Source organism: Vidua macroura, chromosome 3 (genome assembly GCF_024509145.1).
Source record: "Vidua macroura isolate BioBank_ID:100142 chromosome 3, ASM2450914v1, whole genome shotgun sequence".
Classification (NCBI taxonomy): domain Eukaryota; kingdom Metazoa; phylum Chordata; class Aves; order Passeriformes; family Viduidae; genus Vidua; species Vidua macroura.
In genome coordinates this window covers 36,053,666-36,071,093 of record NC_071573.1, presented here as the reverse complement: position 1 = coordinate 36,071,093, position 17,428 = coordinate 36,053,666, and the positions used below count along the sequence as shown (strand labels likewise).

Sequence of the window (17,428 nt, the reverse complement as noted above, 5' to 3'; positions counted from 1 at the left end):
TTTGTTTAAAATTATTTAAGGTATTAATTTGGAGCTTGTGGTGGTCTTACTTCTTTCCTGATTCAAGTGCTGGCTGCCCTTTCTAACAGAGAGGGGCAGGAGGAACTTTGGGGTAGTTCCTTTTTTGTAACCCATTGGCTGTCAGGGCGTGTGCAGCAGTTTGGGATGTACAAAGGGAAGAAGAAAGCAAGGGAGACAGTCAAAGGTAGTCATTTCAAAAGAAATGACGTTTATTCCATGCTTCCCCAGGTCGTTTGTTTGTTTAGTATTTTGATTTATTTGAAAGGGGTTTATTCCACAGCTGACTAAAGGAATGTATACAATATTTAGTACACCCACCTGAAGTGGATGTGAATGTTTACTGAGCCTCTACACCTGAATACTGGAGAGGAAACAGAAAATGTAAAGAAGGGCAAATCTACAGTAACACAACACCAAGGCTGCCTAAGTCCAGGAAGATAAAGCAGAATTGATGGGAATAATGGAATTAGTAATTGGACAATGCTGTACCTCATGGATGTTTTATGGCACTGCTTTTCCAGACTAATCCTGAACAGACTGATGGATGTGCTTACTTTAATGAGCATATAAATTGAGAGGAGATAGGCCACTGCAAATATCAGAAAAAAGCAGGAAGCTAAGGTATTGTGAGAGAGGGCAGTTAAAGGTATTAAGGAATATAAAGGCTGGCCCAGGCTTTCCCAAAGTGCTGTGCAGATTGGCTGCACAATGCCCATCCTGCAGTGGGGCCTGGAAAAAAGCAAAGGGAAGAGATGATGGCACAGCAAATGAGGGAATTCAGTGTGTCCCTCTCCTATGGAGACTGATCCAGGTTGGGAACAAATCTGCATGTGGATACCCTGACTGGTACCTTTATTATCCTAAACAAGGCAGTAAAAACCCCTCTCTCTTCTGTGTAGACTCTTACCACATCAGAGGCTTTCCTCTGCAGTTGAATGGGATTATCATATTCCTGCTAGGATTTATGGGTTGCAGTAAGACCTGTGGACAAGGCACTGCAGGAATTTGTCAGGAAACTATTGGGTAATAGGTTTGGTATCAGGCTTTTAAAAAATATCTCCATGAGCTGAGTACTGAACATTTCACTTGAAGTTTAGGGATTTTAACCCAAAGACTGTGTCTAACCTGCTTATGCATTGTTGAAAATCTGAGAGTGACCTCCACAGGTCTTTGGGCTCCTGTGTACCTCTCAGTAAAAATAGCCTTTTTCTGGTCTCTTGCCCCTTCTTTCCTTCTGTAAAATGGAGACAGTGGATATTCCTCCCCTTGGAGAGGAATGTGGAGGCTGACTATGACTCTGGACTCTGACTATGACTCTATAACTTTAAGGTTACAGGCATTCTGAGGATAAACAGTACCTTGAAGCAGTTGAATGTGTGCTGCTAATAATTAGTCCCTGCAATCTGGAATGTGCTGGAGCAGACAAGAGCCTGGGAACAGTCAAAGGATGCTGTTCTCCTAAGGCCCCTCCCAGCCAGTAGATTCTGTAGCAAAAGCAAACAGGCTCCCAAACAGAAGTTCCATGGTGATGTCTGAATGGGCACCTGTGCCCATCGGAGCCCCTCTGGGGGCTGGGAACAAGGGATGGGATTGAAAGCAGCTCGCAAAGGGCTTTGCTGCCAGCGCAAAGCAGGTGCAGCAGCTGATCACTTGTGCCCAGCACATGCCACCGATCAGGCACAAGTCTTCACTATTGCTCTCTGGAGTTCTGCCTACTCCTAAGAGGATATTTAAAAACTGGAATGATAATGACTTGAGCAAACATGACTCTACAGCAGAAAATAAAATTGTGAGCATTCACTATCAAAGGCAAAGAAGTGTTAGAGAACAAGAATGCCCAATGATGCAATGTTTTTCGTCCTGCAACTGAGCACAGAAAACCTTTTCATATGCCCTAAATCTGCAGCTACAATAAAGCCTTCATACAGACAATCTGCTTAAACAGAACGTCACGCTTGCCTTTATTTTATTTTAATTGCAAAACATTATCCAGTTTCACTGCTAAAATATGCACTTCTTAAGGCAATATGCGTAACTTTATTTTATCCTCCATTTTGCTTGACGTCATCTCTGCAGTGATGAAATTATAAGCTCTTGAAGTGGACCATCTATGACGCAGCCATTTCCCTTTCTTGTGGGAGAACGCCCTCACTTCATTGTCTTCCTAACAAGATTTATATAATTAAAAAATCCCACTTTGCTCCAAATCTTCTGACCAGAAGAGTTGGCATCCCTGTCTCTTCATTGCTTAAACATGTAAGCCTGTACCACCAAACAAGTAGGAACTTTGCCACTGTCTTTGAGGCAAGATTGAGCACTGGGATCCCAGATATTTGAGATTATTATTGGTATTAACCTAATATTTAACCCCAAGCAATTGCAGTGATTAACTCTTAGTGTCTTTACTTTAAGGTCTTGCAGGAACTTACAAGTGAGGGTCAGCATGATCATCCCATTTCCACGGTGGGAAAACCAAGGCACTGTAGAAAGTAAAAGGACACTCCTATTGCTGGGAAGAGAACTGAGATCTTCTGAATCAGCTGAGGGCCTACTGAATTGCCCTAGTCTGTGACTATGCCCACTGCATTTAATTAAATATGCATCAGTGGTGGCAGTGCCTCAGAATCTGTCCAGTGATGGTTTGGTTGTTCTCCAGACTGTACCAAGGTGTTGTGGCATTTTCACCTCTTCGTGATAAAAGCCACAGGTCAAATGCTGGATTTTGAAATCTGGAACTTTGCAGCATCAAAGGAAAAGACATTAAAAAAAAAAAAAAAAAAAGGTTATCATATTAGCCTCCCCTTTTTCTCTTTCACCAGTAATTTTATTACAAATTGTAGAAATTTGTCTTGCAGTTTCAAAGCTGCACAGCCACGTGAACTGATTGCTGCAGCCTGTATTTGCAGATGTAACAGAGCTGGGAGCAACTGCTATTCTTCACTAGCAGCGGAGACATACTGGAAATTGAGAAAATCCTGGGTCTGCATTGTATTTCCTGATAAATTCCAATTTCCCTGCCACTATGATGGAAAGCAAGCTGAGATTTGATGAATGAAATTGAGACTCACTGTGAAACAGAGCAACAGCTTTGAAGAGCTGCCAGATTTCAGCAAAGGTGAATAAAAAAGAAATAGACATTTCTGAATAAGCTGCCTTTCCTCTCTTCAAAAACAAATCACTTTCTTGTAAATTATCTTCTCAGGTGAGAATCCATCCTTCACAGAACAGGAGACAGGCTGTGCAGCAGAGCCAGTTGATAGATGATAAAAGACAAGCCACCAAAAGGCAAACGTGTCTTTGGAAAACAGTATTAAGTAATATTTTAAAGAATGGCCACACATCATATTCACACAAATGCCAACAGGAAGCACAGCTCAGGAAAAGAAAAGCTTTCAGATAATCTCTACCCATTATGATGGCAAAACCTCAACATCACTAACACATCTTAACTCATTTTCGCCCGTCGACCTGCTCACATTTGATGCTGTACCATGTATATGTTTCATACTTCAGCACAGACTTTTATCAAGAGGTTTATTCACTGAAATGTACAAAATCCATAAAATAACTCACTACCATTAATATTTCATATCTGACATACTTATCATATCCAGGGGACAGTGGCCTAAAGTGGGAATTCTCAAAAATGCTCTGCGTAGGTCACATGGGGCTGCTGGTGCCAGTAGTAAAATGTTGAGTATCACTGTGCACGGAGTGATGGGAGTGTTTCTGCAGGCTTGTGTCTCTAACTAGACCAGAATTTAGGCCATTTTGTTAAGGATTGCAAGCTGTGGTCACAGACCCCAGGGAGCCTTTCTCATCTAGGTCTTCCAGCTGAAGTCTCCTGCCCACAGCCACCAGCAGTGCTGGTTGCAGTGTAACCAAGTTGGAAAAAAAGACACTACATTGTTGCAGTGTATAAATGTGATTTTGTACCGGACTTGTAAGAAAAAATTCTGAGGGAAGAAAATATTTTCTTCTTTCTTGTCTACCCTGAAAAAAGGACTCTCGCCTTGTTGTAAAACATGTCCTTATTTGGATACTTTTCCACCCCTTTACTAAGAAAACCCAACAACACCTGAAGTTGATAACTATCAGCTGTGTTTGGGCCTAGCAAGGAACACCTGGATCTGAAACATTAGCAGCAGGTGCCACTAGTTGAGTACTTGCTGGTTAAACACCTCCCAAAAAAAAAAGAGAAAAAGACAAAAAAAAAAAAAAAAAAAAAAAAAAAAAAAAAAAAAAAAAAAGAGTGCATGTGGTAAAGAAGAAAGAAATGAATTAGTGTAGTTTGGTGGGGGAGAAGTGAAATTTCACAAAGGAGATTAACAAATATGCACAGTCAGCTTTACTAACACAGATCTTTTCAGTGTAAATGGTAGTTTCTCTCTCTGGCAGGGCTTGGGCTGAAGAGCAGGATTGCTCTTGAAATAACTCTGTAAAATGCAATGACACTGTGGGAGCCCACCTGGATGAGGCTGGGTATTTAGCTGATGTACCATTCAACTTCTCATTTTCACAGAGCTTGTAAGGAATTTCAGCTGCAGGAAATGCAGGGGTTGAGCTTTAGTTTCTTTATCTCAAGTGCGCTGCTGCTAGGAGTGGGAAGGGGACAAGGGCTCGTTTGTGGAGCTGGGAGTCTGGGTGGGCACATCCAGGTGTGTTTGCCTCAAATTCATTATACCTAAATACACCTGTCTCTAATTCTCTCTGTAATCATGAAGATGCTTCTCAGCTGGTGAGCTCAGGTGTGCTGATGCTGGGGTGGAGCAGGCCTGAACACAAGGCAGAATTTAGTCGGTTTTTGTGCTGACTATTGTCAGGAGATGCAGACCACAACCAAACCTTCAGGGATAATGCTTTTTAACCTTTTCCTCCATATTCCAGGATACTGCCTCAATGGAGCTGGACCTGCCTTGGTGAGAAATCTTTCTGTGGGGAAGGTGGGGGACCATGGCTGAGGTTCTGGTGTGGGTGGGTGCTAGTGCACTCAGTGAACATGTTATCAGTGTTTGTGTTCTTTTTTGAGGCCTCAAGGAAACAGATGGGAAGGCAGAGTTGCTGCCCCAGCAGCTCCAGATCAAAATAGATTGAGACGTGACAAAGTATAAGGGCAAGGTGTTTTATGGCCAAGAGAAGTGTCTGAGAGCTTATTTATACTTAAAATCAGAGAGGGGCAAGCCTACAAGACCCTATTGATATCAGATCAGAGTGTGCAGGCCTTTAGAGCAACCACAAACACCTTTTCTCCCTTCTAAGGCTCATTATCCTAATATAGGGAGCTCCTGGAGATAACGCTGTGCTGGGCATACAGTAGAGCCTATGCTCCAGGTACAGGGAGAAAGTGTTGAGGCAAGAAATGACTTTTTACTGGCATGACCCACTAAGATTGAACTGGAATGACAATTAGAAGTTGAAGTGCTCATTTAATGTCAGTGATGTGTAAACTATGTTGCCATTGTTATTTTAGTGCTGATTTACATAATTGGCATACCCTGAAGTCACGCTGCATGAACTTTCAGTTCATGCTAAAGACTTGCAGGAAGTCATAAAATTAAACATTATCTGTGCTGGAATGCAAGGGAGAAGAACTCAACTTTTGAGGGATTTCACCTTGCTTGATGTCCCCTCTCCCACTGTGTGCACGGCAGTGAATGAAAATTGGGTTAGCGAGTGTTGGGAGCTGTTGGCATGAAGGAGCTTTAGCAGCTCTTTAATTACACTGGTGCAGTTCTGGGGTGGTTTGTTTTGCTGGTATGTACTTTCCTGGGTGAGCTCCTCATCCTGCAGGGATGTTTCACAGGAATGGCTAGAGTTGTTATAGGGAAGCCAAGGGAATAAGGTCCACAGGAGGAATTCCTGTCTCAAATTGGTGTTCTTCCTACACTAAGTTATAAGATGGAGGGAAAAGTCTGCTCCCAAAGGAGGAGCTGGTAGTGGAGCTGTCTCAGTTGTTATTGCTTTAAGTCCTCCTCTGCAGTAATTCAAGGTGTCACAGGCTGGCTGTGTCTTTTGCAAATGAAGTCCCTGAGAGATATTGGGAAGAGGAGGTGGAGCACAGAGCACTTGCCGGGAAGGCACCAGGACCCTGGCTAATGATGGTGTGCTGATGGCTTTGGCTTTGATGAGGACCCTAAATTGCTAGGTATCGCATACCTATGTAAGGGCCTGGCCCTACCGCAGAGCCCAACAGACAAACAAGAGATAGGGCAAAGGACACAGCCCTGCTTGCGAGTTAGTCGTTGTATCAGGAGATTTGCCAGCGTCAGGAAAGGGGATCGAGGGATGCAGCTGGGATTGGGAGCACAATCGCGCTGGGCATGGACTCGCTTTCTCCACCCGTGCCACCGCTGTCCTGGTCCATGGGCGATGCCACGAGCTGTTGAGGCTGCATCCCGGGGAGCACCGGCGTGGGCACGGGTGGGCCCCGATCCCACGGGGAGCGCGGCTCAGCCCCGGGGCAGGTGCGGGGCCGCGGGCGGGCGGTTCGCACCGGGGCTGCCGTTCCGGGCCGGGCGATCCGCCGCCGTTCCACCACTGGAGGGCAGACACATCTTAAAAAAAAACACCCAGCCCAACCCCTCCGCCGCCCGCACGGGGCTGAGCCTACATCGGATGCGCCTGGGCAACGCTGCGGGAGGAGACTTCTCCCGAGTCCGGGCGTTTCTCTTTCGGAGAAGAGAGCGAGGAAACCCCCAGATTTCCAGCTCTCGCCCCAGGCTCGGGCAGCGAGCTCCACACTCTGGTGGGGGAGGGGGGCGGGGGGAGAAAAATAAATAAGTACATATACGTATTTTTTAAGTAGTTCTAAAGCACCGGGATTCTCCTGGTACCTTACGTGACCTTCGCACCTTACGGCCCCGGCAGTCCGGGCCACGGCGTTAATCCGATTTGCGGCGGCGTAGAGCTCGGGCTGTACAATGGGTCATTGTTCGATCCGGCCCGGTCCCGCTCCGCCGCTGCCGCCCGGAGCGGGACGCGGGAGGGCCGGGGTTCTTCCCGCATTGGATCAGCCGCCGGTACCACAGTTTAACGGGATAGTCGCCCGCCCCATCCCTCGCCGTGGCGGCACTGCGACCCGGGCGCGGGCGGCAGCCGCGGCGAGGGAGGGAGCGGGCGAGGGAGGAGGGAGCGAAGGAGAGAGGGAGGCGGCGTCTCCTTTAAAAGCCGTGCGGGGCCGCAGCCCGCTCCCACAGGGCTGCTGTGATTGGCGCGGGCCCCCGAGCCTCCGGGGTCGTGACATCGCCGCGCAACAAAAAGCCCCGGCGGCGGCGGCGGGCGGCCACCCCCGGCCATGGTGCGGTGCGGGGCCGGCGGGGAGCCCGGCGCGGTGCCCTAGTGCGGGCGCTCCACGCGGGACGGCGGCGGGCGGCTCCCCACCCCTTTTTTTTTTTTTCTTTCCCCTTTTATTTACCCTCCTCCCTACTTTTTCCTTTCTTTTTTAAGGGAGCGGAGACAAGTCAAGCTTCATCTTGATGTTGCTGCGGGAGCGTCGGTAAATGTCCATCTGTCTGATGAGCGTGATGCAAAAGACATTTTTGAAAAGGAGCCTTTTAACTCCGTAGACACGTAGGGACCCATTCACGGGCAGGCACACACACGCGAGGAGGAGGAGGAAGAAGAAGAAGCAACTTCACGATCGCTGCTTGTAAAAGGGAGAAGCTTTTTCCCTGGCTGGGACTTGCCTTCTACCTCCTCAACCGGCTGCTAAAAGTATGTTTCCGAGGCGGACTGCACTTCAGGGAACTTCTATTTTCTGCTCGGCAGCTGTAGAGGAGCAGCAGCGAAGTTTGGAGTAACACCAAGTGATGCGGGAAAAACACCCCGAGAGCAGAACACCCTCCTGCAGACACAACCCCTGCCGCTGCACACAGGTATAGCTCCGGCGGTCGCAGACCCGCTGAAAACCTTCTCCGCAGGATGACTCCGTGGGCGACGGCGGAGGTGCTAGCGCACTGGAAGAGAGAGGGGGGACGGGACACTAATCATAACTATTATTACTATTATAATAATCCAGCCCAAAGTTTCACGGGGGAGAATGTCATCCTGTGGGTTTGGCTAAGGACGTAGCAGGATATGTACTTTGCTCCTTCCCCTTCTTCCACTCCGCTTAGGGAAAACAGCTCTCCTTTTCCCTCTGCTGAGGGAAGCCGCTGCCCCACTGCGGGGGAAGCGGACCCGGCCCTGAGCCCCCGGGGCTCGGCTCAGAGGGGTGTGTGGGGTGAAGCCCGGGGGGTCGGGACGGGAGCGCAGGGGGGAGCTGGCTTTGCTGGGCAGCCGCCCCTTCCCTTTGCGGTGGCGGCGGGAGGCCCGGCCCGGCGCACACCTGCGCCCCGGCCCCGGCGGTGCCCTCGGCCGCGTCCCCTCCTCCCCTTCACCTCCGCGCTCCTTTGTTGCGGAGCGCCCCGCTCCCCCGTCCCGCCTCGCTCCCTTTGATCTCCTGCCACGGGGATTTCGGTGCCGCTGCGCACCACCTGAAGCGGCCCCTCGGGGGGCTCCGCCGGCCGGTCCGCGGCGGGGGCTCCGCCGGTCATGGTCCGGCGCCGGGGTGGGTCCCACCTGTGGACCGTCCCCGCCCGTACCCCTCCCTTCCCCGGCGCGGTGTCCGCGCTGACTGGCTCCCATCGCCTCCTCCTCCGCGCAGGTTGATCATGGTTGCCGTGACCCGCTCGCTCCTGGCGCTGCTGCTCTGCCAGGCGCTGCTGGGCGGCGCGGCCGGGCTCATGCCGGAGGTGGGTCGGCGGCGCTTCAGCGAGCCGGGCCGCGCCGCCTCGGCCGCGCAGCGCCCCGAGGACCTGCTCAGCGAGTTCGAGCTGCGCCTGCTCCACATGTTCGGGCTGAAGCGTCGGCCCAGCCCCGGCAAGGACGTCGTCATCCCGCCCTACATGCTGGACCTCTACCGCCTGCACGCGGGGCAGCAGCTGGGGCAGCCGGCGGCGCTGGGCTTCCCGCTGGAGCGGGCGGCCAGCCGCGCCAACACCGTCCGCAGCTTCCACCACGAAGGTACGGGCGGGCGGGGGCTCCGCGGGCTGCGGGAGCGGACGGGAGGGCAGGGCCGGAGGAGGAGCGGGGGGCGGATTCCTCCCGCCGGTACCGCGGGGCTCGCACAGTGCATCTCCCGGCCGGGTGCGCTGCCCGACGGGTTCTGCTGCGGAGCTCTTGCTCTGCCAACTCCCTTCTCCCCACTCTCCGTCCGTCGGGGCGCTCCCGGGACTTTTCCCGCTAAACCAGCGCGACTCCGCGTTAAGTGCTCCCGCAGGTCACTACTCTCCTGCGAGGCTAGAAAGCAGGGAAGGCTCCCTAATGCGCGGCTGAGCCCGGCCGCTGCGGAGGTTTCTAATCCCTGTCTAATCCCCGTGAGAGATCAGTGAAACAGTCAGTCGCGACATCCTCGGGGGCTGCCGTCGAGGAGCGCTACAGCCAGACCCTCCCGGGCTCGTAGTGCCCAGGCTAACCAAAGCCCCGTGGCCGCGCTTGGTTCTCACCTGCGAGGCCTCCAGCAGCGCCTCTGCGGCACCTCCCCGCCTGCAGTCCCCCGAGGCAGCGATTCTCTGGGACAGACCCTCGCTCAGCAGTCGGGGGCGTTTCCCGGCTCCCGCGGCCGAAGCAGCGGCTGTGGCATTACCCGGGCCCGCGGAGTCGGTGGGGCGCGTGTCGCTCACGTGCTTTTCTGGGAAGCGTTTCCCCAGGTTGTAGTTGCTCCTGGCTGCGGCTCTCCGGTGCTGCCATGCAGTGGCTCCGCTGGAAAAGTAATGAAAACGCATTTCCCCCCTGCTTTTAGAGCGAAACTGTGTCAAGAAAAGCTATAAATTCGTTTTTAAGTTTCTAAAAGGAGGCAGCCTCTGAGAAGTGGATGTGCTGTTTAGTGGAAAGCCTTATGGTGAGGAAGATGAATGGTGAAATCTAACCTCTCCTTATCCACCTTTTCCTACATGGGAAATAAAAACCTGGCAGTTTAATGGGGAAAAGCCAGCGCGTAGGTCATTCATGTTAAACCCAAGGATTGTGGGCAAGGGGCTGAGTGAGAGAGGACTTGAAAGGGCAAAGTTGATAAGGTTTAGGCAAATGTAAAAATCTGCAGTTTGAAGTAGTCATAAGATTACAGCAAAAGCTGATTTTGTTAGAAAATTAGTGTTATAATTCTTTAAAAATTTAAAAATTTGGAAAAAAATCAGTGTGACTCCCATTTTTTTCACTGAGTTCTCACTGCTTTCATGATTTCTGGAGAGCAGGAGTTTGTCTTGTGACCATTCAAAAATATCTGCATATTAGCAAATACTGGTCTGGTCCTGAAGTACCATAAGGCTGAGATATGCCTTACGCAAAAATTTGTACTGGATTCAAAGGTGAATGGTTACAAGACTAAGAATTGCTAATAGCAGTTATGACTCCCCTTTAGAAAGTGATTTCCCCCCCCCCCCCCCTTCATTATGTTTAGCAGTGAAGTTAAAAACCATGAGAGAGTTTTATTTTGGGAAATACTTATAACTTCTTAATGTCTGTAGTAACAATGTACTTAGCAACCCTAGGTATATTGTACTCCTTCTGAAGCTCCATTCTGTTGTTCCTCAAAGGTGGGAATGGCCTGGAGATTACTGACTCCTTGAATGTTTGGTTTTGGTGGTTTTATAAACTTCTTGTTTGGAGGTGACTTTGTTTCATTATCTTTTTTCCATCCACTCTTATTTCAGCAGTTGAATCTTCCTGCTGCTCTTTATGGCCCTTTTGGGTAAATACTCTGGGGTGTGCTTCATAAAGTATCGTTATGGATGCTGAGTTTCCTGTCTCTAATTAAACACACAAAAATCCATACATTAAGGTTTTTAGGTCACCTAAATTGCAGAGTAATGTTTTTCAGAATGGAGTTTAAGGTATTCTTAGAAAAAATCAGTAATGCAACAGTTACCCAAAGTCCTCCACAAGTTTTAATAATTCCCCAGTGCTTGAGTTTTTTATTCATGTCCTTGAAGTCCATATTAATGCTGTATAGTTCTTGCTTCCAATGATTACTCCCTGGAAGGCAAAGGCCACAAGGATCCAATCCAAATGTGTAACAATGAATGAAGCATTTTTAACTTCATGCTATACGTGCTTGCACAAACAAATTAACAAGGGACACAGTATTTTCTGCCTAAAAGTCTTTCAGGTCTTGTATGTCACATGTGGTAGCCGTCATTTGAAAGCTGCAGTCTTAAGGGGTTTGATTGTTTGTCTCAGTTTCTGATTTTTTTTCCTTTCTTCTCTTTTTTTATTTTCCCTTTTTAATCGAATTAGAAGTTTTGGAAGAACTGCCAGAAACAAGTGGGAAAACAGCACGGCGTTTCTTCTTTAATTTAACTTCCATCCCTCATGAGGAGTCTATCACCTCAGCTGAACTCCAGATTTTTCGGAAACAGGTGCACGGAACCTTTGAGAACAACAGCAGCTACCATCACCGTATTAATATTTATGAAATTATAAAGCCAGCCACAGCCACCTCTAAGGACCCTGTCACAAGACTTTTGGACACCAGGTTGGTGCATCATAATGCAAGTAAATGGGAAAGTTTTGATGTAACGCCAGCTGTTTTGAGGTGGATTGCACATGGACAACCTAATCATGGGTTTGTGGTAGAGGTGGTTCACTTGGACAAAGAGAACAGTGCCTCCAAGAGGCACGTTAGGATTAGCAGGTCTTTACATCAGGATGAAGATAGCTGGTCTCAGCTCAGGCCATTGTTAGTGACGTTTGGGCATGATGGCAAGGGACACCCGCTCCATAAAAGAGAAAAGCGTCAAGCGAAACACAAACAGCGTAAACGCCACAAATACAGTTGCAAAAGGCATCCATTATATGTGGACTTCAATGATGTGGGGTGGAATGACTGGATTGTTGCCCCGCCGGGGTATAGTGCCTTTTACTGCCATGGGGAATGTCCTTTTCCACTGGCAGATCATCTAAACTCAACAAACCATGCCATTGTTCAGACTTTGGTCAATTCAGTGAATTCCAAAATCCCTAAGGCTTGCTGTGTGCCGACAGAACTGAGTGCTATTTCCATGCTCTACCTTGATGAAAATGAAAAAGTTGTATTAAAGAACTATCAAGATATGGTTGTGGAGGGTTGTGGGTGCCGCTAACACAGCAAATATATTAGACAAATGCAAAAAAAAAAAAAAAGCTGACACTTTAATATTTCCCAATGAAGACTTTATTTATGTAATGAAATGGAAAGAAAAAAAAACACAACTATTTTGAAAATATATTTATGTCTACGAAAAAGTTGGGAAAACAAATATTTTAATCAGAGAAATATTCCTTTAAAGATTTTAAATGTATTTTAGTTGTACATTTTATATGGGTTTAACCCCCAGCACATGAAGTATAATGGTCAGATTCTTATTTTGTATTTATTTACTATTATAACCACTTTTTAGAAGAATAGCTAATTTGTATTTATATGTAATCAAAAAAGAAAAAAATATAGGGTTTGTACATAATTTTCCAAATTTGTAGCTGTTTCAATTGTGTGTATTTAAATTGAAAAGAATACATGGAAGGTTACTATGGCAAAGTGCATAGCACATTTGCTTTCTGCTGTGCTACTGTTAAGGTCACAAGTTCAAGTCCAGAAAAAAGTGGATAATCCACTCTGCTGACTTTCAAGATTATATTGTACAATTCTCAGGAATGCTGCAGGGTGGGCTGTCCAATCCATGAGAACTGGCATCCTCTTTAGGTGGAACATTTGGCTAAGAACCAGACGTTGCTGATCTAGTATAAATACTGCTATTCCCAACTAATTTGCAATGTGAATATAAGGGCCAATAGAAATCCTATGGGAGTTGGGGGTGGGGGAAGACTGAATCCTTTCTAGACCTACAGAAAAGTGAATGTTTGATGTTTCCTTTAAAAGTCCTTCCTTTAAAAGTCCTGGCCAAATATAAAATAATAAAAACTAAAATGTCATTTTTTTTTTTGTGATTATCTATGCTAAAGAGGAATACTTACCTAATTTGTACTGGCCCTTGTCTTTAACAGTTGGAAAAGCCTTGCATACTTCCTCACCTCAGATGAGAGCTCACTTCTGTGGAGTGTTACAGTGAAATTAATCTGCAATTTTTGCCCTACATGCAGTAAGCTGTTGTCATATGCAGCCTCCTCACTAACCTCAGCTGATGGTTTTGCTGTTTGGCAAATTAGCCTCTCTTCCTTTCCAGGGTTTTGTGTTGAAAACTTTTTTCCCTTCCCAAATGTTTAAATCTATTTCAGATAATAAACCATAGAATTCTGATATTTCTTTCTGAGGAGTCCAGTCTGTAAGAAAAAATGGTTCACTTGTGCAGTCATCACAGCTTGTGCTTGCATCATCTCACTGGTTCTTAAACCCTTCATGTAAGGGGCAAATTGTGATTTGCAGTAGGCAAACAGAGCATTAAAGCTGATACTGATTGTGCCTGTTGTGTGTTCCACACCTGGTGTGACAGGCAGAGCCTGGGGGTGTTGTGTGAAAGTTGTGCTGAAAAAGGAGAGCAGGAAAGGAGCTTAAATGGGCTTCTTGGTCATCCCCTCAAGCTCTGTTGTGGGTCCAGTTCTGGATTTGGTGAACTGTGGCTACACTTCCTGAAACCATGTGTGCAATGGGCCCTGTCAGGACCTCTCTAAGTCAGCTGTGGGAATCTCTGATTTGGGCCTTCTGATGTTTTGTTAATGAACCCCTCTTTTTTTTGTCCTGGCCCTCCCCAAACTCCTCCTTTTTTACCAGAATCGTCTGGGTTGCAGCAATGATACTAACTAGATGGGTTGATTAGAGGCTAACTTAATGATGTCTTACAGGTTCTCTTGTAGAGCAGTCCTTTACTGCTGTTCATCACAAAGAGCAGAGGGTACAGAGGATAGGAGAGAAAAACTAATTACCTGTTGACTGCTTCCATTTTTTTTCTTGTGAGCTTAAAAATCTCTTGCGCCGTAAGGCTCTGTGGTGAGATAAAACTGATGTATTTCTTTGTACCAGCAATGTTTTTAACAGCTGTTAGAGAACAATCCACAACTCTGCAGTTAGGCTCTGCTTAATTTTGAGAGGTAGCTATGTTAATCATGCTGATACTACATAACAACCTGTGGGCTGGCTGAGTGGACAATCTCCAGGTGCTTTTTCAAAACATTGGCACTGTTTTTGTGGCTGATGTTTTTAGGGATGAAGCATCATGTGTGCAGGAGTTTGGTTTGCCTTTTGCTTCTTGCCAGCTCTCCTGGTGCTGGATGAGTTTGTGGCGGTTGCTTTGGCAAGGTTGTCAGGGCTGCAGTGGAGGTTCAGCAACGATTTAGTGTTTGTGATGTGTGGTTGTGTAGTCAAGTCAGAGCTGTGTTACTGTACTGTAAAACCTAAGCTTGAGGAAGTTGACAAGTGCTGAAAATTTAATGACGAGCATGAAAGGTGTGATCCCAACCCTGTGAAATTGTAAAGAATCCACAGCACTTCTAACCAGACTCTCAGGTCTGGTGCTGTAAAGCTGAAGTCTCACAAAACTTTCACGTGTGATGAGACTAAGGGAGGCTCTTTACAGAGTAGCGACTGCTTTACTTCTCCTGTAAGGCATGAGAACTCATTGATGCTAATTTTGTTGCCAAAAAATTGGCTACAGCACTTGTCTATGCATGAGCAGGAGCTGGCTCATGGCATAGTGCTGCATTCCTTGCACAGGCAAACCTCCTTGTACTTGACAAGGAATTGCATCCTTAGTGAAATATACTGAGGGGCCAATGTATCATTGCAAACTTATTAAGACCCACTCTTGTAAGCATTTCTGTAACTGCTTAGTGTTAGCCACAGAATCATCAGTTCCATACTGATTTTGAGGAGGAAAATATGCAGGTATCAAGCTCAGCATGTCAATAAATTTCTGCAGAACTGGTTTGGTAATGTACCTTTAAAACCTTAACCTCACTCTCTAGGTTGGAGGCATGAGAGTGCTGCACTAAAGACTTTGTTTAGGACTTAAAGTAAAATAAACAGAACAAACTTGCACAGATGAGTAGTAGGAAGTTCTCCTAGAGATCAGTTGGGTACCTGAATTCTTCTAGGTAGGGTTGATGATCAGATAGCCTTTCTGAAAGATTTGGGCTTTCTGGCATCTTTTGAAAGTCTGGTAATGACTGCTAAATAATGCTAAATACTAAAGGTATGCTGTTAACACAGCACACTAGTACTTATTACTATTATAGTGCTCTACAAGGAGAAAAGAGCATTTTTCCTCTTAATAGGAGAAAAAGCAAAATATTTCGAAGGCACAACTGCCTTTGTTACCCTATAGCTCCTAAACATTTTGCTTCTAGGCACTTATATGATCTATATAGGCAGAGATTGTGATAGATAATGTCACCCTTTGTGCATTTCAGATAAGCATCTCTCTAAACACAAATGTGATCAGCATGTCTCCTTGTCCTTTTGAGACTCAGTAGCAGCTTTGTCGAGTGGCTTGATAATTTTTGCGCAAAATTCAGTTGGACTTCTGAGGTCAGCAGCATGTAGAGGAGGATCTTCAGTTGAGGTAAGCTCTCCCGAGAGCATTGGCCATTGCCAGCGAGCAGGGGCTGCTCTGCTGGTCTCCCTTGGGCTCACCACAGCCAGGCGTGGACCCCTTCCCTGCCCATCCAGGGATTGGGTGGCCACATCCCTGCTCCCCTGCCAGGCAGGTGAGGCTCACACCCCACCCGTGGGGCTCAGTGAGGAACACGATTTGTTGTACTCTCAGCTGTGGAGGAGGAGCGCATCCACACTGTGTTTGTATGAGACCCACTTTGCTGTACTATTAGAAGAGGATAATTATTGAGCTATTTCATTGAATGGTTATTCCTCAGTTGTTGATTTCTGGGGGGGGGGGGGGGGTTTATTGATTTCAGGAGGCAGCTAATTGCCATATGGCAGCTTGATGTTAATGTTTTATGAAGATCAGGAAACAAAAGTTTATGAAACAAAAGCTTTTGTATAGTAACTGCAGAGTTTCAAGAACTGTTTTATACTTCCTGACAGTGCAGGTCTGGCTTAATGGTTTGTTTTTATTGCTTAAGAGTGTAAACCTTTCTTTAGCTGATGTGTGGAAATTATATCCTCATCCCACATTACGCATTTCTCATTGCTCATTACTCATTCCTGCTTTCATTGCTGCCATCTGTAATCAGAGCTTTGCTGTTTCAACTGCATGCAAAATGCTCCTATCCTTTGCACAGTAAGATACTTTTCCTTAGCATTTGCCCACCCTTTCAAAAAAGAAAAAGGGGAGGGGGGGTGAAGGGGGAAAAAAAGGGGGGGTGGAAAAACCTACTCCATCTATATTGTTTTTCTCTGTTTTGGGTGGAGTCTGTGTTAGACTCTGGTTGCTAGATGGTTTCTGTAGTAACAAGCAGAGTAAAATCCAAGCCTGAAAAGGCACTTTTAAAGGTGCCATATCTTGCCTGAAGTATTATTTATCTAATTATGGATATGGAATGTTTCATTTCTCCTTTATATCAAGGCAAGCCCTTTTGGGAGGGCAGACTGCGGCTATGAGAACTCGATATGTGATCTTAAAACGGGAGAACCACAAATCTTGTTCCCAGTTGACTTAAGCTGCTGAAAATAATAACAAAAAAGCCAAAGGCATTAAATGCATTTTTAAAGATTGCTACAGGCACAGAGCACTTTGTTTTTAGTTACATAGGAAGGGAACAAGAAGCTGGGTTCAGAAGGGCACTTGGATTGTACGTGTTAGTGCAGTAAGGAGGGTGTTGGATACAAGCAACAGTGGTTTGTTTTGTTAGACTACTGTGTACAAGGAGAAAAATCCCAGCTCCTTCAGAATATGACTTTGCTGTACTCCAGGGTTTTTTTATTTCTCCAAAGAGGTTTTGTAGGTGTGTGAGAAAGCAGGCACACACATAGTTACTGCTTTTGCCTTGCTTAGGTACAAGAAGAATTCTAAAAGTATTTTAAGATTACTACTTTCCTGTCTCTCTACTAGTAATCCTTCATTACTTGTATTCCTGAGACCCTTGCCTGCAACAAACAGTAATGGCTTCCTAAGGTGGACTTTTCTTTTTTTTTTTTTTTTTGGAATCTTGTAACCTGTCAGTGCCATCCATGAGCCCTGTGAAATGGTAACTTAGAAAAGCAGCTACACTGGGTTTGTCCTGGTTCTGTGTCCTTTGCAGAGAGGACTTTGTCCCAACCTTCAGCAGGAATCTTAGTTTAGGACCGGTCTGAAGGTGTGCCCCCACTGGGCACAGCAGGGACTGGGGCTGGTACTTGCCAGAAAGATGAGGGCTAGAGCTCATTTCCATCTGTGTTTCCACAGTGCTGTGAAGGCACTTAGCTGGAATACCTGCCTGGCCTTTTGTTTCCCACCCCAGAGGAACAGAGGCTGAGAGCTCTTGTGCCTCTCCAGGGGCA

The 17,428-nt window shown here is 46.7% G+C and overlaps 1 protein-coding gene and 1 long non-coding RNA gene across 4 annotated transcripts in view; one reads left to right on the top strand and one right to left on the bottom strand.

Annotated features, from left to right (window-relative positions):
• The first annotated feature begins 7,457 nt into the window (after nucleotides 1-7,457).
• BMP2 (bone morphogenetic protein 2) overlaps nucleotides 7,458-17,428 on the top strand; it is a 35,003-nt gene continuing 25,032 nt past the window's right edge. For 2 of the 3 annotated variants that reach the window (XR_008436553.1, XR_008436554.1), the window contains exons 1-4: nucleotides 7,458-7,895; nucleotides 8,666-9,024; nucleotides 11,296-11,533; nucleotides 15,400-15,551. Coding sequence is in view for 1 of the 3 variants with exons in the window: in XM_053974636.1 (XP_053830611.1) it covers nucleotides 8,673-9,024; nucleotides 11,296-12,140 (1,197 nt within the window). In the remaining 2 variants the exon portion in view is untranslated. Of the gene's footprint in view, nucleotides 7,896-8,665; nucleotides 9,025-11,295; nucleotides 13,311-15,399; nucleotides 15,552-17,428 lie in introns of those variants that run through there. The other variant, XM_053974636.1, reaches the window with a different exon arrangement.
• LOC128805758 (uncharacterized) lies at nucleotides 12,970-14,231 on the bottom strand. The gene is made up of 3 exons (XR_008436555.1): nucleotides 14,119-14,231; nucleotides 13,918-14,029; nucleotides 12,970-13,087 (listed from the first exon to the last, which is right to left on the bottom strand). It is a non-coding gene; the product is annotated as an uncharacterized LOC128805758 (long non-coding RNA).